This window comes from Anomaloglossus baeobatrachus, chromosome 5 (genome assembly GCF_048569485.1).
Source record: "Anomaloglossus baeobatrachus isolate aAnoBae1 chromosome 5, aAnoBae1.hap1, whole genome shotgun sequence".
Taxonomy (NCBI): Eukaryota; Metazoa; Chordata; class Amphibia; order Anura; family Aromobatidae; genus Anomaloglossus; species Anomaloglossus baeobatrachus.
This window is the reverse complement of record NC_134357.1, coordinates 385,729,007-385,751,640: the sequence shown is the minus strand read 5'-3', so window position 1 is coordinate 385,751,640 and position 22,634 is coordinate 385,729,007. Positions and strand designations below refer to the sequence as shown.

The following is a 22,634-nucleotide window of genomic DNA, read 5'->3' as shown; positions in this document are numbered from 1 at the left end:
CAAGTGCACAGGCACATAAAGGATGACATAAGTCATTGACATGTTGACAAAGAACGTATTGTTCTGAGAGATCAAAGATAAAGTGATGGATATCTGTATACTTGAGGGTCAAGAAAGAGAAGCCAGAACAGGATTATTCCAGTGAGGTCACAAGAATTATTCTAAGTCAGCATTTTTCTAATGAGGTTCCCCCGATTAAGAACGTGTAAAGTAGAACCGTTGTAGTGCGTTTACTATAATATGTCATTCGTATGGACTGCTCCTAATTTAATCATTTTCGGCAAAACATTTTGATCTATCAAAACCCAAAGACTTTCAGGTTATATATAAAAGACACAAAGCCAAGAACCTGGAAAGGAGTCTCAAAATAACTCAACTTTATTTTATTACAAAAGTTGCCGATACCCGGGTCTTTATTATTATTGTACATAGTATGGATGTCACAAACTGTATATTTTATATGGGCTAGGGGCGCAGATGTAAAACTGTCCTTGGTAGACATTACAAGAGCTTACATTTATGTGATGTCTCCAATGCAAAAGTCAAGGAGGTGCTGGTGTCTCATTTATGCCACTGTTTGGGTACGAGTTCCTGTTCCTCTACAGCGACATCTTCCAGCTCCTGCCAGGGCTGTAATGCTGGACCTGGTAACATTACAGTCTAGAAAGACAGACAGAAAAAATGGTAAATATGTTATGCAATTGTTCCAGACACAATACACACAAACAGTGAAATAGTGGTCTCGCTCTACTGACCTTTACAATGGGCTCTTTAGATGGTGCCCAGGACGGAACTATCTTGCCATGCAACCTCCATGACCCATATGGATTTACTAAGTGACGCTCAAATACCAAGTACTCTAGAACATCCCGCGGCTCTTCACTGCCACATTCCACCCGACCAAAGCGATCGTAGATGATCAAGATCTGTAGGTAATTCATACACACAGAAATTACAAGGCACAAGGTGTCCCTTAAAGGAGTATTCGCAATTTAGACATTCTTGGCTGAGCTAGGAATAACCATCTATGTGGAGGGTCAAATAGAATTAAAGAAAGAGCAGAGCTAAATGTGCTAGTCCATAGAAGTGAATGGGAACTATTAAATCAGCATAGCACAGCCAACTCAGCTGTTTGCATAATCCCGACAACCTATAGCTGGAGCTATTCTATTTCAGTCACAAATGGCTGATTTGGAAATACCCTTTTATAACGTACCAGTGAAACAACATAGTTTGCTATGTTCAGAACACCATATTATTGTTCACAAGATACAATGCCACTCTTGGCCATGGTCTAGCTATGGTATAGTAGTTCATCTCTATTCCAATTCTGTACACAATGTCTGTCGGTCTCAGCAGCAGGTGCAAACATTTGATTGGTGGGGATGCCAGGCCCCTGCCTGATATAAATAAACTATTCTATGGATTGGTTATCAATATGGATGTCATGTACAACCCCTTTATATAATAATTAATAATAATTATATTTATATAGCGCTATTAATTCCACAGCGCTTCACATACATTGGCAATACTGTCCCCATTGGGGCTCACATTCTAGAGTCCCTATCTGTATGTCTTTGCAATGTGGGAGGAAACCGGAGAACCCGGAGGAAACCCACACAAACACGGGGAGAACATACAAACTCCTTGCAGATAGAGTCCTTGGTGGGATTTGAACCCAGCGCTGCAAGACTACAGTGCTAACCACTAAGCCACCGTGCCGCCCATATCAGTAATAGATCGAGCCACCCTTTGCTGGGAAAGTTGAAGACCTCCGATTATTTTGTGCATAGCCAGCTGTAATCTAGAGGTCCAATTACAATAAATTTGTGCAGTTATCCAGAAGGAGGAGCGTGAGTGATATAACACTGTTGTATACTCTGGAATTACAGGAGTAACACTTTATCTATGGGTGGCTATTTTCTGTCTCTCACCTGTTTGCTGTGCATACGGACGGTTACTTGGCCATACAGGTTCCCTTTTGAAACCATTTCTGGACACCGAACTTGCACAACTCTCGCTGGCTCTAGGGACTCCACAAAAGACCAGCGTATTGTACGGTACCGGTTACCCCGCACCATTTCCTACAATACCAAAATGAGAAAATGAGAAAATCCTGGTAAGGAATATCATACATCCTAGATACATACCAACACTCCGTACTTACAGGATAGCAGCGCTCGGTCACCAGTAAGTGTAACTTATGGCGATTAAACCTTAAAGAGAAGAAACATTTCATGCTTTAAACACTACAATTTTACTGCAACCTCCAATATTACATTGGAAAAAAAATGGGGTACAGCAGTGTCACAACTTCTTCCAGCACCAGCAATGGCAGCAATTTTGAAGCGTTATTCCCATCTTTCATCTTTAGAAGTGATCACCTGACGAAGGAAAACAGCAAGATAGGATTCTTCTTGTGGGTCCCTGGAGCTTCCATAGAAGATTACGTTTCCGTGTAGCACTGAACATGCGGATCTTGAATACTCGGGAGACACTACTGGCTGGCACCCCCTTGGGAAACGCAGCCTTTTAACCCCTTACCACCATTCAACGTACATAAGCGCCACAAGTCAGGAATGGATGTATGAAGCAGGCTTTTCCCACATTTATTTAAAAAAAAACAAACAAAAAACACAACCCACATGTGATATTGTTGCTTCCATTAAACTCTGATTAGTAAAAATATAAAATTAATTAGCCCGATCGGCAGACATTGTAAAGAGAAAAAAAAATTAAACTGCAGTTTTTGGGCAACGCAACAGAGCAAAAACATGTTGTAGGAAGCCATCAAAATGTCATAGCTATCTCAAAATGGTATGAATAAAAAGGTCTTGCCCTGCGAAAATTAAGCCCTCTCACAGCTCAATCGACTGAAAAATGAAAACGTTAAAGGTTCTTGCAAAATGTCGAAACAATAAAAACATAATAAAAAAAACATCAGACAATTGTTGTATAGCTGTAATCGTACCGACAAGGAGAATCATACTGACAGGTCATTTTAACCACACAATGGGCGCCAGTAAAACAATTCCCAAAGGATAATGTCAGAATTAGGTTTTGGTTTTTTTGCAGTTTCACCGCCCTTGGAATTGTGTACCCTGTTCCAGTCCAATCTGTGGTAAAAGGGAGTCATTAAAAAGTACAACTCATCCTGAAAAAAAACAGGCCCCCATACATCCACGTGGACAGAAAAATACAAAGTTATGGCTCTTGGATAAAAGGGAAGCACAAAAACAGAACCTGGTTATGATGGAAAGGATTTACGGAAGGAAAGTGCGCATTGCAATATTACAGCCGGGGCAGTTAGATATTGCCACCATAACACTCGGGTGCTTTACTTTGCCATTTTCATTTTTACTGCTCGTATTATGCAAGTTTTAAAACTTTTTTTTATTAATGAGTAGTTGGCTGTAGTTGATTTACATTAGCCCAAGTGTGTAGTAATACAACATTTATTAGAGATTGTATTATTTTTATTGGTGTGGTTTGCAGATACCCACATTTTCCTTGCAGATGTGGTTACTAATCCAATGCAGAAGTTATCCCTTATCAGTTGGATAGGTGATAACACCCTGATAGGAAATTTCAGAACCCAGTGGTCGGACCCTATCTAACCGGAGCAGTAGCCGGACATGTGCACTTTCTATTCTATTCATTTTCTATGAGACTGCTGGAGATAGCTGAGTACAGAGATCGTCTTCTTTCCTAGCAGTCATATAAACAATGAATGACTAGCGATGTGCATGCCCGGGCAGCGCTCTATTCAGATGAGACACGTCAGAGCTCCATTTTTGGCATAAGTGATAGCCCCAGAAATCAGACTCCGCAGGTTATCATCTATCCTTTGGACAGGCGATTATTTCTTAAGACGGGAATAACACAAAATCACAAACCCTACTGGTAAACTCCACTACTTTACTATGTTAAAATATGAGGCACAGTACATCCAGGAGTATCCGCAGCATGTCACAGTCCCTGCAGAGAACATATTCAGGAGCATACAAAGGCAAGGCTACTTACTGGGTCAGATAGTTGTGCGCTTCAATGAAGATTTCCTGAGCTTTCTCTGGAAATGTCTTGGTGCTAAAATCCTCATCGTAGTTTTTGACCTTTCGAATCCTACAGAAAAAAAGTTATAAGCAGATGTATTAATAATTCAGTTAGTGGCATGCAATTAACCCCTTCCTGCTTTGCGCTTTTAGGTCTTCCTCCATTTCACCCAAGAGCCATAACTATTTTTTCTTCTGTTAAAGCAGTTTGAGGGCCTCTTTTTGCGGAACAAGTTACCATGCAAAGTACTGCAAAAACAAGATAAATTCCAATTCTGCCATGTTTTTTGGAATTTTTTAGTTATGTTATTCATTGTTTGACAAAAAAAAAAAAATGACTTGTGGATATGATGCTCCAGGTAAAATTACAGCAATACCAAAACTTGCCTTGACTTTTGTATTATGTGGTTATAAAGAGTGTGGAATTTGACCGGTTTTCAGGGACAGGAAACGGTTTCATTCACTGATAGAGGGAGCAGAGTGAGGGCTGATCATTTTTTTGGGTTTGTGGGGAGCTGACAGTTTTCTTGATGCCACTTTCTGGTAGATTAGAGTTTTGATCGATGCTCATTGAACTTTTTCAGATAGCTGAAGCGACTATAAATCACCCCCCATAATTCTAGAATTCTGACATATCCATATTTGCTCTCACTGCAGTTTTTACCAATTGGTTTATTCAGTTTAATATTTTTATAGATCTGAATTTTACAGACACAAAAATACCAGAAGTGTATTTTTTATTTCTTTAATGGGAAAAAAAAGTCTGGTTAATTGAACTTATATATTAAAGATTATTTTTTTTTCTACTTTGCTTATTCAATATATGGATGACCGCTTGAACTATATATACTGCAATGCCACATATGGTAAAAATAATGATCTCTTCATAGGTGAATAGTCAAGACAGGCATGGGGGCTGTCATGGCAACCCATTGGTGAATTGCTGGGTGAGGGTTTGGAGGTTTGATTGGTGCGTGGAACAGCACCCCCCTTCCCCCAGATCCATGCAAGATATTGACAGCTGCATTTAAATGGCTAACAGCAGCAGGCATAGCTTGGCTTCACCCGCAGCTAACAAAGGCAGATCCTGGCTGCGTATCACAGCCAATATCTGCCAACAATGATGCAAGCTTGGCTCCTGAGCCTGCACCAAGGACAGGGGCCTGACATGATGTAATAGTATGTCACATGTCAGAAAAGGGTTATGTTTGATAACTCTGAACCATTTGTGCCCATGAGGAATAGAACATATAATGAATAGCCAGCATCTCTTCTAAAACCTTGGTTTTCTAGCACAGCATGTATGTACTGGGCTCTATTGTCCATATACAACTACCGTAGCTGTAATCTCAAACAACAAAAAATGACTGAATCTTATGGGGAAAATCAGAAAAAGAATGGCAGATATTGTCAAAGGGGGTATTTTGATATTAGTAAATGACAGAAGAAAAAAAAAAAAAAAAAAATAGTCCATAATCTTATGGACAGAACATACGCCAACTGAGAGGCCGCTGTCTGTTTCAGTTGTTCTGTTCTCTGTTTCAAGCCATCCTTGGAGAGAGTGGACATGCGGGCATCACCTTCCGGGGGCACATATGCATCAAGTATTCCAGCTAGGAGGGGGAAAAAAAAAAAAAACACAATGTAAGGAAGTGTAAAGCTATGTGTACACACAGCGTTTTTTTGATGCTTAGTTTTTGTGCGATTTTGGCAGCAAAAAAAAACAAAAAACACACATACACAAAAAAAGCAGCCCCGGCAAAAACGCATGAGTTTACCGCGTTTCGGTGCGTTTTTGATCACTGCGTTTTGCTGCATTTTTCCAATGCATTACATGGGTGAAAAACGCAGGAAAGAATTGACATGTTCATTTTTTTTTAGCTCAAAAACGCAGCTAAAAAAAAAGTTGTGTGCGGACAGCAAAAATGAAAACTCATAGACTTTGCTGGGGAAGCAAAGTCATGCAGTTTTGAGCCAAAAAACGCACCCGAAAAACATCTAGTGCGCACATAGCCTTATTCTCCAAAGTGTTTTCACATGCAATAAAGTGTTTTCATATTGTCAGGATAAAGCCATGACCTCCAATATTTCCAAGAATGAAGATCCTAAAAGGATTAAACTATAATTGTTTATAAATGCCATTCCACGGCTGGGTGGCTTAGAGCACCAACATAAAGCTGAAAAATTTGAAGCTGGTATACTGGGTTAGTGTTGTGTTTAGAGTTGAGCGAGTACCTATTAGTACTCGCTATACACATAACGAGTACTGTCTACTACTCGCGTATTTGTTCCGAATGGCTATGTGGAACGAATACGCGAGTAGTAGGCAGTATTCGTCATCAGTATAGCGAGTACGAATAGCTAGGTACTCCCTCAACTCTAGTTGTGTTACATCATGTTATATTTTTCTGAACAGTGCCACCCGCTGTGTGGGGAACTGCAGTGTGGTCCCATTCAAGTTACCTGCAAAATGCCCTGAAGTGCTTATCGGTAAGGGAAACCTAGAAGCTGGAGAGTGTTCAGCAGCATTTTCTTCATAGTCAGGATCGATAAGGTATATGAGGTCAGACAACAATCAATCAGAATGTGTTGTTATATCTTGTCACAAGAATTGCCAAGAATTTTACTAATGCAGTGTCCACCAAGGTCAGAGCTTTGGTGTATTAATTTTAAAGACCGTCAACAGAAAAATAATTTTGTTTGTAAGAATCCAACTCTGGGCTTCCTCCATTAAGCAGAAGGAGGTTATAAAAGTGTCTGACTCAAGCCATATACAATATGTATTACATGAAGCGTGTAACACTGGATTTTTCCTGTACTGGTCGTGGTTTTCCTCTATGAAATCTGGTGATATAACTCCTTTTTGATAACAATTGTCTTTGGTGAAACAACAGCTTTAAATGGGATTTTCCACCCCAAACGATCTCTGCAGCATAAAATAAAGACAGATAGCACTAACCCTCAACTATTCCAGCTCTCTACCACTGTTATGTGTTTTGGCTTAGAAGACCCATCTCGTCAAGAGCTCACATCACTGTTGCAGCCAATCACTGAGATGAGTAGCTGTCTGTGTGGACAGCACAAGTCGCTGAGCTCTATGTGACTGCAATGGCGATGTGTACTGTCAATGTGATGTCCCCACTGCAGCCCAGAGACTGCAGAAGTGACAGGGAGCTGGCATTGGGGTGGGGGAGGGCAAGTACTATCTATATTTGTTATTTTATATTACAGGAATCATTTGAGATCTGCTTTTCTAAAAGTTTAATCCACTTTAAAAGGGAACCAATCATCAGGATTTTCATCTATAAGTTAAAGCCAGTGCTATACTGACACTATCAGGCTGATTCTATACATACCTGTAGTGGTCAACTTGGATGTATAGGTTTTGAAACCCAAAAAAGTAAAGTTTATAAAATGAGCAGCTTGTTGAGTGACAGCAGCAAAGGAGAAGATAATATATTCATAGTTATCCCCTCCCCCTGTTTGAATTAGCAGAAGTATCATACAAACGATTCACTTTGTCTGTGGAAGGACCTGTGTGAGGTCATACCCATGTGACCTGGTATCCAGCTTTGGTGGCTGAGGCCCCGTCCCTTCTGGTCACATTATTATTATTATTATTATTATTTATTATTATTATTTATTTATAGAGCACCATTAATTCCATGGTGCTGTACATGAGAAGGGGGTTACATACAAAATACGTATACAAGTTACAGTAGACAGACTAGTACAGAGGGAAGAGGGCCCTACCCTTGCGGGCTTACATTCTATAGGATTATGGGGAGGAGACAGTAGGTGGGGTGTAGGTCAGGCGGCAGCTCCGCACGGTGGTCGGGCGGCAGCTCCGCACGGTGGTCGGGCGGCAGCTCCGCACGGTGGTCGGGCGGCAGCTCCGCACGGTGGTCGGGCGGCAGCTCCGCACGGTGGTCGGGCGGCAGCTGCGCACGGTGGTCGGGCGGCAGCTGCGCACGGTGGTCGGGCGGCAGCTGCGCACGGTGGTCGGGCGGCAGCGAGTTCATTGTAGATTGTAGGCATTTCTGAACAGGTGCGTTTTCAGGTTCCGTTTCAAGTTTGCAAGAGTAGGGGATAGTCTGACGTGTTGAGGCAGCGAGTTCCAGGAGACTGGGGATGCTCGGGAGAAGTCTTGGAGTCGGTTGTGTGAGGAGCGAATGAGAGAGGAGGAGAGGAGGAGATCTTGGGAGGACCGGAGGTGACGTGTTGGAGTGTAGTGGGAGAGTAGTTCGGAGATGTACGGAGGGGAAAGATTATGCACAGCTTTGTAGGTCAGTGTTAGAAGTTTGAATTGGATACGGTGGAAGATTGGAAGCCAGTGGAGGGACATGCAGAGAGGAGAAGCGGGGTGGTATTGAGGAGAGAGGTGGATAAGTCGGGCAGCAGAGTTAAGGATGGACTGGAGAGGGGCAAGCGTGTTGGCAGGGAGGCCACAGAGGAGGATGTTACAGTAGTCGAGGCGGGAGATTATGAGGGCATGCACTAGCATTTTAGTAGATTGCAAATTGAGGAAAGGGCGGATTCTGGAAATGTTTTTGAGTTGAAGACGGCAGGAGGTGGTGAGGGATTGGATGTGTGGTATGAAGGATAAGGCAGAGTCAAAGGTCACTCCGAGGCAGCGAACTTTGGGTACTGGCGAGAGCGTGGTGTTATTTATTGTAATAGATAGATCAGGTGGAGAGTGTAGGTGAGACGGAGGAAAGATGATTAGTTCAGTTTTGGCCACATTGAGCTTTAGGAAGCGAGAGGAGAAGAAGGAGGATATAGCAGATAGACATTTCGGGATTTTGGACAGCAGAGATGTGGCATCTGGGCCAGAGAGGTAGATCTGGGTGTCGTCGGCATATAGGTGGTATTGGAAGCCATGGGACTTTATGAGTTGTCCCAGGCCAAATGTGTAGATAGAGAAAAGTAGGGGTCCTAGGACAGAGCCTTGAGGGACGCCAACAGAGAGATGGTGGGATGAAGAGGTTGTGTGGGAGTGGGAGACACTAAAAGTGCGATTTGAGAGGTATGAAGAGATCCAAGAGAGGGCGAGGTCTCTGACACCAAGGGAAGAGAGGATCTGTAGTAGGAGGGAGTGGTCAACGGTATCGAAGGCTGAGGACAGGTCTAGGAGTAGGAGTATAGAGAAGTGCTTGTTCGCTTTGGCAGTAAGCAAGTCATTTGTGATTTTAGTCAGGGCAGTTTCGGTGGAGTGATGTGGACGGAAGCCGGACTGTGGGTTGTCAAAGAGAGCGTTAGAGGAGAGGTGGGAGGAAAGTTCAGCATGGACATGCTGTTCCAGGAGTTTTGAGGCAAGTGGGAGTAGTGATATGGGGCGGTAGCTGGTAGTAGAGGTTGGATCGAGGGAAGGTTTCTTTAGGATAGGTGTGACTGTTGCATGTTTAAAGGCAGAGGGGAAGGTTCCAGTCGTTAAAGATAGGTTGAAGAGATGGGTTAAGGCTGGAATAAGGATGGTGGTGAGGTTGGGAAGGAGGTGGGATGGCATGGGGTCAAGTGCGCAGGTGGTGAGGTGCGCTTTTGAGAGCAGACGTGCAAGCTCTCCTTCGGTGATGGTGGGGAGGAAGTTTATGGGGGAGGGGCAGTGGTCAGCTACATGAAGGGGTTGTGGTGGCTGAGCAGAGAAGACTTGCCTTATTAGGTCGATTTTTTCTTGGAAATAGGTGGCAAATTCTTCTGCAGAGATGAGGGAGGTTGGAGGGGGCAGTGGTGGGCGAAGGAGGGAGTTGAAAGTGTTGAATAACTGTTTGGGGTTGTGTGTTAGAGAGGATATGAGGTTTCTGAAGTAGTCGTGTTTAGCGGAGGTGAGGACTGAACGAAATGTGTGAATTGCATTTTTGAATGTGGTGAAGTCTTCCTGGGAGTGCGTTTTCTTCCACCGCCGCTCTGCAGCCCTAGACCTTTGCCGCAGTTTTTTAGTGAGGCTGTTGTGCCAGGGTTGTCTATTGATTCGTCTCACTCTGCCATGCACAAGGGGAGCGACTGAATCAATAGCTGATGTGAGGGTGGTGTTGTAGAAAGTAGTGGCGCTGTCTGTGTCGTGGAGGGACGATATGGAGGACAGTGGGAGGATAGAGTCGGCGAGGGTGTGCATGTTGAGGTGTGCAAGGTTTCTGCGGGGATGTGCTAGGTGCTGGACAGGGGGGGTAGGTGAGGAGGACAGGGCTGAAAAGGTCAGAATTAGTCACATTAGTATGACCTCACACAGGTCCTTCCACAGACAAAGTGAATGGTTTGTATAATGCTTATGCTAATTCTAACAGGGGGAGGGGATAACTATAAATATATTATCTGCTCCTCAGCTGCTGTCACTCAACAAGCAGCTCATTTTATAAACTTTACTTTTTTGGATTTCAAAACCTAAACATCTGAGCTGACCACTACAGGTATGTATAGAATCAGCCTGATAGTGTCAGTGTAGCACTGGCTTTAGCTTATATACAAAGCTCCTGGTGATTGGTTCCCTTTAAAGCACAACCCCAGTATTTTGTTATGTTTTCACCGCTGGAGTGGTGCTTTAAAGGCAATCTGTCACCACATTGGAATTATCTAAACTATTAATAGAGGCATACAGGTTATAGAATGCTGAAAGAAGGGAATTTTGTTTACTTACCGTAAATTCCTTTTCTTCTAGCTCCAATTGGGAGACCCAGACAATTGGGTGTATAGCTATTGCCTCTGGAGGCCACACAAAGTATTACACTTAAAAGTGTAAGGCCCCTCCCCTTCTGGCTATACACCCCCAGTGGGATCACTGGCTCACCAGTTTTAGTGCCAAAGCAAGAAGGAGGAAAGCCAATAACTGGTTTAAAGACCAATTCAATCCGAGGAAACATCGGAGAACTGAACCATACCACATGAACAACATGTGTACCCGAAAAAACAGAAAAACCCCGAGAAAACAGGGCGGGTGCTGGGTCTCCCAATTGGAGCTAGAAGAAAAGGAATTTACGGTAAGTAAACAAAATTCCCTTCTTCTTTGTCGCTCCATTGGGAGACCCAGACAATTGGGATGTCCAAAAGCAATCCCTGGGTGGGTAAAAGAATACCTCATGATAGGGCCGTCAAACGGCCCTCTCCTACAGGTGGCCAACCGCCGCCTGAATGACTTATCTACCTAGGCTGGCGTCTGCCGAAGCGTAGGTATGCATCTGATAATGCTTGGTAAAAGTAAGTAGACTCGACCAGGTGGGTGCCTGACACACTTGCTGAGCCGTAGCCTGGTGCCGTAATGCCCAGGATGCACCCACGGCTCTGGTAGAATGGGCCTTCGGCCTTGAGAGAACCAGAAGCCCAGTAGAACTGTAGGTTTCAAGAATTGGTTCCTCGAGCCCCCGAGCAAGGGTGGATCTGGAAGCTTGCGACTGTTTACGCCGACCAGCGACAAGGACAAAGAGTGCATCCGGGTGGCGCAGGAGCGCCATGCGGGAAGTAGAACCTGAGTGCTCTCACCAGAACCAACAGATGCAAATCTTTCTGAAATTGATGGACTGGACGAGGACACAAAGAAGGTGAGGTGATATCCTGATTGATATGAAAATGGGATACCACCTTAGGGAGAAATTCCGGAACCGGACGCAGAACTACCCTGTCCTGGTGAAGGACCAGGAAGGGAGTTTGTATGAGAGCGTTGCTAGCTCGGAAACTCTCCTAAGAGACGAGACCGTTACTAGAAGGCCACTTCCCGTGAAAAACGGGAAGGGAGACATCCTTCAAAGGCTCGAAAGGCGGCATCTGGAGAGCAATTAGAACCTTGTTCAGATCTCAGGGCTCTAACGGCCGCTTGTACGGAGTGCTGAGAAGACAAACTCCCCGTAGGAACGTGCGTACCTGAGGAAGTCGTCGTTTCTGAAAAAATACAGATAGCGCTGAGACTTGTCCCTAAAGGGAACTGAGCGACAACCCATTTTCCTACCTAGATTGCAGGAAGGAAGGAAACATAGACGATGCAACCGGCCAGGGAGAAACACCCTGCGCCGAGCACCGAGATAAGAACATCTTCCACGTCCTGTGGTCAATCTTGGCGGACGTTGGTATGCTAGCCTGTCTCATGGTGGCAACCACGTCCTGAGGTAATCCTGACGACACTAGGTTCCAGGACTCAATGCCACACCATCCGGTTGAGGGCCGTAGAATTCAAATGGAAGAATGGCCCTTGAGACAGCCAGTCTGATTGGTCTGGTAGTGCCCCCGGTTAGCCTACCGTGAGGCACCACAGAACCGAGTACCACAACATCCTCGGCCAATTTGTAGCGACGAGGATGGCGCGGCCGCAGTCGGTCTTGATCTAGCGCAGTACTCTGGGCAACAATGCCAGAGGTGGCACCTAAGGTAGCTGGAACTGCGACCAATGCTGAACTAAGGCGTTTGCCGCCAGAGCTCGATGATTGTGAAACCGTGCCATGAAGCTGGCACATTGTTGTTGTGCCGTGACGCCATTAGATCGACGTCCGGCCTCTGTCAGCGGCGCCAGATCTCCTGAAACCCGTCCGGGTGAGGAGACCATACTCTTTCGGCCCCACCTCAGCGACTTAGGAAGTCAGCTTCCTAGTTTCCACACTTGGGATGTGAATTGTGGATATGGTGGATGCCGTGTCTTCCACCCACATCAGAACCTGCCGGACTTCCTGGAAGGCTTGCCGGTTGCGCGTTCTTCCTTGGTGGTTGATGTATGCCACCGCTGTGGAGCTGTCCGACTGAAGTCGGATATGCTTGCTTTCCAGCCGCTGTTGGAAGGATTGTAGGGCAAGATACACTGCTCTGTGTTCAAGAACATTGATCTGAAGAGTGGACTCTTGCTGAGTCCACGTACCCTGAGCGCTGTAGTGGAGAAAAACTGCTCCCCACCCTGATCGACTCGCGTCTGTCGTAACTATCGCCCAGGACGGGGATAGGAAGGACCTTCTTTTTGACCAAGAGGTGAGAAGAAGCCACCACCGTAGAGATTCCTTGGCCGCCTGAGAAAGAACGACGACTCTGTTGAGGGACGTCGACTCCTCGTCCCATTGGCGGAGAATGTCCCATTGTAGTGGACGCAGTAAAACTGCGCGAAAGGAACTGCCTCCATTGCTACCATCTTACGTAGGAAGTGCATGAGGCGTCTCAATGTGTGCGACTGGTTCTTAAAGAAGAGCTTGCAGCCCGTAGTGAATGCTGTTTGTCTAGCGGCAGCTTCACTATCGCTGAGAGAGTAAGAAACTCTATGCCTAGATATGTTATCGATAGGGTCGGGGTCGGATCTGACTTTAAAAAGTTGATGATCCACCCAAAACTTTAGAGAGTCTCCAGCGCAACGTTCGGGCAGTGTTGGCATGTTTCCTAAGAGAGTGCCTTGACAAGTAGATCGTCTAAATACGGGACCACAGAGTGACCCTGAGAGTGCAGGACTGTGACTACTGCTGCCCTGACCTTGGCGAAGACCAGTTGGACTGTCGCTAGCCGGAAGGTAGAGCTACGAACAGAGGGTGTTCGTCTCCTATAACGAAGCGTAGAAACGCTAGTGCTCTGGATCAATCGGCACGTGTGGATAAGCATCCTTGATGCCTAATGATGCTAGGAAATATCCTTGGGACCTTGAGGCGATGACATGGCGGAGGGATTCCATCCGGAACCGCCTGGTGTCCACGAGCTTGCTGAGCATTTTTAGATCCAGAACGGGACGGAACGGCCCGTTGTTATAGGTACCGCAAAGAATTTGGGGTAAAAACCGTGACCTTGTTCCTGAAGAGGAACGGGGGTCATCACTCTTTCTGCCTATAGAGTGCACCCTGTTTGCAGAAGAGCAGCGGCCCGGCCGGGAGGTGGAGAAATTCTGAAGAATCGAGTTGGAGGACGAGAAGTGAGCTCTATCCTGTACCCGTGAGACAGAATGTCTCACACTCAATGGTCATTGACCTATGGCAGCTAAATATCGCCAAGGCGGGAGAGCCTGCTACCGACCGAGGCCGCAAGTCATGAGGAAGCCGCCTTGGAAGCGGGTTTTCAGACTGTCGCTTTTTTGGGCGAGACTGAGCCCGCTAAGAATCTTAGCTCCTCTGATCCTTTTGAGTCCACATTGGACGAGGAAAAATGGGACCTGCCCGAGCCTCGAAAAGGCCGAAAACCCCGACTGCCTCTTGCTCTGTTGGGGTTTGTTGTGTCCGGGCTGAGGAAAGGATGAATCCTTACCCCTGGACTGTTTGATGGTTACATCCAACGCTCACCAAACAGTCGGTCAGCAGAAAAAGGCAACTGGTTAGGCAACCTTTTTTGGAAGCAGAATCTGCCTTCCATTCACTTAACGAGCAGACCAGGCTCTGCTTAAAAACACGGAGTAGCGGAGGCTACCGCCGCACGGTTCGCAGAGTCCAGGACAACCTGAATCGCGTAAGAAACAAATGCAGACATTTGAGAGGTTAAGGATGCCACCTGCGGCACAGATGTACGTGTAACCGTGTCAATCTGTGTAAGACAAGCTGAAATAGCTTGGAGTGCCCCAAGGGAGAGAATGCCGGAGCCAACGGTGCGCCGACAGCCTCATAGATGGCTTTCGACCAGAGATCCATCTGTCTGTCAGTGGCATCTTTGAGTTTGCAGTTCCATCTCCCACTGCAACTATGGATCTAGCTACAAGCCTGGAGATTGGAGGATGCCGCTCGGGACATTGGGTCCAGTCCTTGACCAAGTCAGGGGACAGGGATAACGTGTATCCTAAGCCGTTTGGAGAAGCGCATATCTGGATAAGCGTGGTGTTCCTGGACTGCCTCTCTGAAGGCAGAGTGGTCCAGAAAAATACGTGAAGCTGACTCCTCCACTGGAGGAGCTGTGAGAAATAACCCACATTCTATAGATGGACGCTACAAGATTATTTACTATGGCGTCACAATCAGGTGTATCCAGATTGAGAGCGGTCTCAGGATCAGAATCCTGAGCCGCTACTTCCGCCTCATTACACAGCGAGTCCTTCTGTTAGGACCCTGATGAAACCGAGGCCGCTCATAGCGAGCCCACTTAGGCTGTCTGGGACTGACGTCCGTGCAGAGCCGTGACTCTGGGATGCGTGTGACATTCCCGGAGCTGTTAGTTATTCACACTGAGGGGGGCCATGGATCAATGATTCAACAGTGCCCATATTGTGAGAGACATGTCCGGACTGCTAGGCTTCTAGTATCATAGCCATAGTCTCAGAAAAACTGTCAGTAAATACTGCAGACACCGTCCTCATCCCCTGGCCATTAGTGCATACAATGGGAGTCTATGTACCTGCCGGCCGTATAGCCGTACATGCTGTACCAGCTGTATAGAAAAACATGTGGTTCTGCACCTTTGTTTTACACAGAGAATATGCTGATAACTCCTCCGCATAATCCAGGAGGGTATATACAACGTGCGACCAAACAGTGCAATGTATATAGTACAAGCATATCTATAAGTGCACTTCTGCACTAGTGGGGTTAGCACCACAGGTGCTGCTTAACGCCTGTTACAGCGATTGTGTGACTATCAGAATGCCAGGGTCTTCCACACTTGTCTCTGTATCGTACAGAAACTGACACTAATGGCTGCCGGTGTCCTTGTAGAGAAGGAAGCCGTGGGCGTGCCTGAGAAAGTGCGGGAATCCGGATTCACAGTGCACACAGTGAGAGGGGTGGAGTATGCAAAACATACTCCAGCTCTCAGCTCTGCTCTATGCAGCGTCACGCCCCTACCCTGACTGTCAGGGCTGTGGGCGGTAACGAAGGGAGACTAGGCCCAGAAGCCGGGGACTCGAGTTAACAGCGCGGCCGCCGTAAAAGCGCGGGCCGCGCTGAAGTCCCCGGCGCACCACAAGTGCCAGCCGCGCCGCAGTTCCAGCGGCCGGCGCGACCGATTCATAGAAGTGGCCAGCGTCCCGCCCCTCTCCTGACTGGCAGGTCTGGGGGCGGGAACGAACGGAAGCAGGCCGCAAAAGCCGGGGACTCTAGTTATCAGCGCGGCCGCCGTAAAAGCGCGGGCCGCGCTGAAGTCCCCGGCGCACCACAAGTGCCAGCCGCGCCGCTGCCAGCGGCCGGCGCGACCGATTCCTGGAAGTGGCCAGCGTCCCGCCCCTCTCCTGACTGGCAGGTCTGGGGGCGGGAACGAACGGAAGCAGGCCGCAAAAGCCGGGGACTCTAGTTATCAGCGCGGCCGCCGTAAAAGCGCAGGCCGCGCTGAAGTCCCCGGCGCACTACAAGTGCCAGCCGCGCCGCAGTCCCAGCGGCCGGCGCGACCAATTCCCATAAGTGAGCCTGCTTCAGCAAAGCTGAATGAGGCCATGGCACAGGCGCCGCAGCGCTGATGTCCCCCGGCGCACTACAACACCCAGCATGCTGCGGTGTGAGCGCCAAATGCACGGGGACACAGAGTACCTTGAGGAAGCAGGGCCATGTCCCTGATGTACTCCGCTCCATCCAGCATCTTCTCCAGGGGCTGTAGATGGAGCACGGTCTCAGTGCCTGGAGACCGGTAAATCCCACTTCACCCAGAGCCCTGTAAAAAGGGATGGGGAAGGAATCAGCATGTGGGCTCCTGCCGCCGTACCCGCAATGGGTACCTCAACCTTACAAACACCTCCGACATACAGTGGGGTGAGAAGGGAGCATGCTGGGGACACTATATGTGTCCTCTTTTCTTCCATCCGACATAGTCAGCAGCTGCTGCTGACTAAAAAGTGGAGCTATGCGTGGATGTGTTGCCTCCTTCGCACAAAGCACAAAACTGGTGAGCCAGTGATCCCACTGGGGGTGTATAGCCAGAAGGGGAGGGGCCTTACACTTTTAAGTGTAATACTTTGTGTGGCCTCCAGAGGCAATAGCTATACACCCAATTGTCTGGGTCTCCCAATGGAGCGACAAAGAAAAAGTCATACCTGTGTGCATTATATCTGATGCTTTGTTTTATCACTTTATATAAATGAGCTCTTCCAGGCTATGGGGCGGATTCTGGCATGAAGATAACTTTGCCTCCAGTGCTTATTAGAAATAAAAGGGGCGTAACCAGTGCAATGGCCGCTCTCTGCTTTCACTGCAGAGCTGTGTGTGATTATAACTGACATTTTTGCAGGTTCCTCTCAGCTTCAGCCTCCAGCCAGACAGTGTTGCAATATTAAATAAATGAGGAGAACACTGAGTATATGTGCAAAACATTGAAAAATGTATTAGGAAAAACCACAATAATTATTGTGGTTTTTCCTAATACATTTTTCAATGTTTTGCACATATACTCAGTGTTCTCCTCATTTATTTAATGTTCTCTGTGAGTAATGCTGCCGAACATTTTGGCTCATTGAGGCCACTCTCAGGCTAAGGCTACTTTCACACATCCGGCTGTAGCAGTGCAGCACAATCCGGCGCTCTGCTGAAAAAACGAAACAGGTTTTTTTTTGTCGCCGCTTTCGTTTTTTTCCAGCATTGACTTGCATTGGCGCCGCATTGTGCCGCATGGGCTTGCGTTCCGTCCGATTTTTGCCGCATGCGGCAGATTTAGCCGATGCGGCGGCCGGATGGAACGTTCCCTGGCACGTTTTTTGCTCCGGCAAAAAAACCCGCATCGCGCCGCATCCGGCCGCTGCGGCGCATTTTTCAATGCATGCCCATGGACGCCGGATGCGGCGCGATGCGGCAAAAACCGCATCCGGCCGCCGCATGCGGTTTCTTCCACTGCGCATGCTCAGTAGCGTGCCGCAACCGGAAAAAAGCGGACGGGCCACATGTAAAAACTTATGCAAAGGATGCGGTGTCTTCGCCGCATCCGTTGCATAGGGTTCACAGCCGAATTGAGCTGCAGTGCTCAAACCGGATGTGTGAAAGCAGCCTAACCTGTAATGGTTCATATGTTGTGATTTTTGTTCATGAAGTGTTGCAATATTGTTGCAATGAAGCAGAGCTCAGGGAGCTGCAAAAAATGTGTTTGCAAGAAGTCAAATTGAATTGCTCCTGCTTTGTCTCAGTTACTTGTCTCACACTGGTAACGTACCTTTTATTTAAAATAATCCCTGGAGGTGGGGTGATCTTCTAGGCAGCATCAGCCTGGAAGAGCTCATTTATTATAAAGGGATAAACGATGTGCTTTTTTTTCGCAATAAAGCATCAGATATCAGGCAGACAGGTATGACTATTGTCAGCATTATATAACCTTTATGCCCATATTAATAGGTTAGATAGGTCAAATGTGGTGACAGATTCCCTTTAAACCAAAGTCCTCTGGCCCCTGTCTTATACTCATCCTCTAGCAGTTTCACCTTTTTTGTCGCTGCTTAGGTCCCATGGTGCCATCTTGTGACTGTAACCTCTCAAGCTCTCAATACAAGTCTATGAGAGCCAGAACAAGGCTATCATGGACTTGCATAGAGTTGTGATCTCTGGCGCACCACGAAAAACTGCCTGGGAGCAATGCTGAAAACAGATAAAGATGCTGGAGGGTGAGTATAAGACTGGGGCAGTGGACTTGGATTTAAATCACCACTCCAGTGATGAAGTAAAGAAAAACAAAACACTGGAGTGGTGCTTTAATTAAACTGTACTCAAGGTCCTTACCTGTGCAGGAGACATTAATTGGTCGTTCCAAAATTTCATGAGGCACAACTATTCCCGCAGCCTTCGCTTTCTTCATCATCTCATCCACAGTAAATTTATTTTCCAAATATGGGGGCCTAAATGATCTCTTCTTTGTTCTTATAGGTATAATGGTAAGAGGTGAAATCAGCCTGGAGGGACTGAGAATGGCAGCAAATCCCTATAGAATAAAAAGGATGTGACACTGAAGTCACATTAGCAAATTCCCCAATCTATATACTGTAAAATAAAACAAGTAAAAATGAAATGCTGAAGAGTTAACTCTTTCTTATACTGAAATGGCCTGTGGATCTACAGATCGCTGTGGGAATAGCTCCAGAAACATGTGGGGATCAGCTGCTGCCCACACATTGGGGTTGTTGAAGAGTAATTGCAGCATTATATGTAAGTCATTGAATGTGTGATAATCAGTGTACAGCCCGGGTCTGCCAGAGCCCTAATAAAAGGCACTCCCGGAGTGAGGTCCACGTGCCCTAATAAAAGGCACTCCCCGGAGTGAGGTGCACGTGCCCTAATAAAAGGCACTCCCCGGAGTGAGGTCCACGTGCCCTAATAAAAAGGCACTCCCCGGAGTGAGGTGCACGTGCCCTAATAAAAAGCATTCCCCGGAGTGAGGTCCACGTGCCCTAATAAAGGCACTCCCTGGAGTGAGGTCCACGTGCCCTAATCAAAGCACTCCCCGGAGTGAGGTCCACGTGCCCTAATAAAAAGCATTCCCCGGAGTGAGGTCCACGTGCCCTAATCAAAGCACTCCCCGGAGTGAGGTCCACGTGCCCTAATCAAAGCACTCCCCGGAGTGAGGTCCATGTGCCCTAATAAGGGGACTCCCCGGAGTGAGGTCCATGTGCCCTAATAAGGGGACTCCCCGGAGTGAGGTTCACGTGCTCTAATAAGGGGACTCCCCGGAGTGAGGTTCACGTGCCCTAATAAGGGGACTCCCCGGAGTGAGGTCCATGAGCTCTAATAAGGGGACTCCCCGGAGTGAGGTCCATGAGCTCTAATAAGGGGACTCCCCGGAGTGAGGTCCATGTGCTCTAATAAGGGGACTCCCCGGAGTGAGGTCCATGTCCCCTCATACAGTGAGATTACAATTCTATCCAGCCTGCACCATCCTCTGTGAGTAACCCAGCCCAACATCTTGCTGCTGTCTGCAGCAGAGAATTCCGTACACTACAGCACAGTACTGGCAGACTCCATCCTCTGCAGCTCCTCCCGGCCTGTCAGGGGCACACTAGGAGCTGTATCCTCCTCACTGATGGACAGCCATACAGCAGTGATAGAACTACAAAGCCCAGCATGATAGCAGGATGAGCCTGGGGTTCTCTGGTCGCCTCCCCCTGCTAGCTATGCCCCTGTAATATCTGCCCGGGTGTATCACACTGTGGACTTGTGACCTCTCGGATGGTACTTACAGGTTCACCCAGCGCCCTAACAATCCTCATGGAGGCCGCCATGTTGTGCTCGCACAGAACGCTGGGAAGCTTCACGGTCACATGACCGGAGCTGTCACTGAACCGCAGTGTGGGCGGGGCTTATAGACGACCAATAGCGAAAGAGCTGGGGAAAAAAGAAGACAGGCGAGAGAGACAAATAGAAAGAGAGAGAGAAAGAAAAAGAGAGAGAGGAAAAGAGAGAAAGAAAGAGAGAGATGTGCAGAAGTGGGAAAATAGGAGCAGCCAAACCTCCAAGGCAAGAACCAAGCCTCAAAATAGAGGCAGCTCTCCAATCCAATAAAGATGAATATAAGGATACACAGAGATATGGGTCATTATAAATACACCTTTTATTTAAAATTATTGCATTGGAGTACTGCCTCTATTTTTGTAATAGATTGACAGTGATAGAGAATTGATAGATGGACAGACAGATAGATAGAGGGATAGATAGAGAGATAGATAAATAGATAGCTAGATAGATAGATAGTGGATAGATAGATAGATAGATAGATAGATAGATTGATTGATTGATAGATAGATGATGGATAGATAGATAGAGGAATGGATAGATAGATAGATTGATAGATAGATAGAAAGAAGATAGAAAGAGAAAGATAGAGGGATAGATAGAGAGTAGATAGATAGATAGATAGATGATGGATAGATAGATAGATAGATAGATAGATAGATAGATAGATAGATAGATAGATGATGGATAGATAGATAGATGATGGATAGATAGATAGAGATAGATAGATAGATAGATAGATAGATAGAAAGAAGATAGAAAGAGAAAGATAGAGGGATAGATAGAGAGTAGATAGATAGATAGAGATAGATAGATAGATAGAGAGATAGTGATAGATATGAATACAAAAAGGCCAAACTTCAAGAAAAAAGTGAGGACTTTTGTTAGCCCAATATCAGCAACGTTTCAGTCCAACACTTGAATGTCGCTGCTATTGGGCTAACAAAAGTCCTCGCTTTTTTCTTGAAGTTTGGCCTTTTTGTATTCATATCTATCTATTATCTATGTAATATTTATCTAGATCCATAAAAAAGGCAGCACTCCAGATTTCAAAGTGAAAAAGAATGTACTTTATTAGATTTTTCTATCTCTCTATCTATCCCTCTATCTATACAGTGCTGGCCAAAGGTATTTTCACCCCTGCAATTCTGTCAGATAATACTCAGTTTCTTCCTGAAAATGATTGCAATCACACATTATTTGGTATTATCTTCATTTAATTTGTCTTCAATGAAAAAAAAAGCCAAATTGGATATAATTCCACACCAAACATTAAAAAAAGGGGGTGGACAAAATTATTGGCACTGTTTGAAAAATCATGTGATGCTTCTCCTATTTGTGTAATTAACAGCACCTGTAACTTACCTGTGGCACCTAACAGGTGTTGGCAATAACTAAATCACGCTTGTAGCCAGTTGACATGGATTAAAGTTGACTCAACCTCTGTCCTGTGTCCTTGTGTGTACCATATTGAGCATGGAGAAAAGAAAGAAGACCAAAGAACTGTCTGAGGACTTGAGAAGCCAAATTGTGAGGAAGCATGAGCAATCTCAAGGCTACAAGTCCATCTCCAAAGACCTGAAAGTTCCTGTGTCTACGGTGCGCAGTGTCATCAAGAAGTTTAAAGCCCATGGCACTGTGGATAACCTCCCTAGATGTGGAAGGAAAAGAAAAACTGATGAGAGATTTCAACGCAAGATTGTGCGGATGGTGGATAAAGAACCTCGACTAACATCCAAACAAGTTAAAGCTGCCCTGCAGTCCAAGGGTACAACAGTGTCAACCCGTACTATCCGTCGGCGTCTGAATGAAAAGGGTCTGTATGGTAGGATACCCGGGAAGACCCCACTTCTTACCCCGAGACATAAAAAAGCCAGGCTGGAGTTTGCCAAAACTTACCTGAGAAAGCCTAAAACGTTTTGGAAGAATGTTCTCTGGTCAGATGAGACAAAAGTAGAGCTTTTTTTGGAAAAGCCATCAACATAGAGTTTACAGGGAAAAAAAAGAGGCATTCAAAGAAAAGAACACGGTCCCTACAGTCAAACATGGCGGAGGTTCCCTAATGTTTTGGGGTTGCTTTACTGCCTCTGGCACTGGACTGCATGACCGTGTGCATGGCATTATGAAGTCTAAAGACAACCAACAAATTTTGTAGCATAATGTAGGGCCCAGTGTGAGAAAGCTGGGTCTTCCTCAGAGATCATGGGTCTTCCAGCAGGACAATGACCCAAAACACACTTCGAAAAGCACTAGAAAATGGTTTGAGAGAAAGCACTGGAGACTACTAAAGTGGCCAGCAATGAGTCCAGACCTGAATCCCATAGAACACCTGTGGAGAGATCTCAAAATGGCAGTTTGGAGAAGGCACCCTTCAAATCTCAGGGACCTGGAGCAGTTTGCCAAAGAAGAATGGTCTAAAATTCCAGCAGAGCATTGTAAGAAACTCATTGATGGTTACGGGAAGCGGTTGTTCGCAGTTATTTTGGCTAAAGGTTGTGCAACCAAGTATTAGGCTAAGGGTGCCAAT

At 46.3% G+C, this 22,634-nt stretch overlaps 1 protein-coding gene across 1 annotated transcript; it reads right to left on the bottom strand.

The window, feature by feature from the left end:
• Positions 1-360: 360 nt before the first annotated feature.
• MRPL45 (mitochondrial ribosomal protein L45) lies at positions 361-20,131 on the bottom strand. The gene is made up of 8 exons (XM_075347650.1): positions 20,056-20,131; positions 18,605-18,803; positions 5,551-5,668; positions 4,027-4,125; positions 2,171-2,219; positions 1,938-2,087; positions 756-926; positions 361-660 (listed from the first exon to the last, which is right to left on the bottom strand). Exons 1-8 carry the CDS (start codon positions 20,095-20,097, stop codon positions 562-564), a joined length of 927 nt encoding a protein of 308 aa, XP_075203765.1. The 5' UTR covers positions 20,098-20,131; the 3' UTR covers positions 361-561.
• Positions 20,132-22,634: the final 2,503 nt, after the last annotated feature.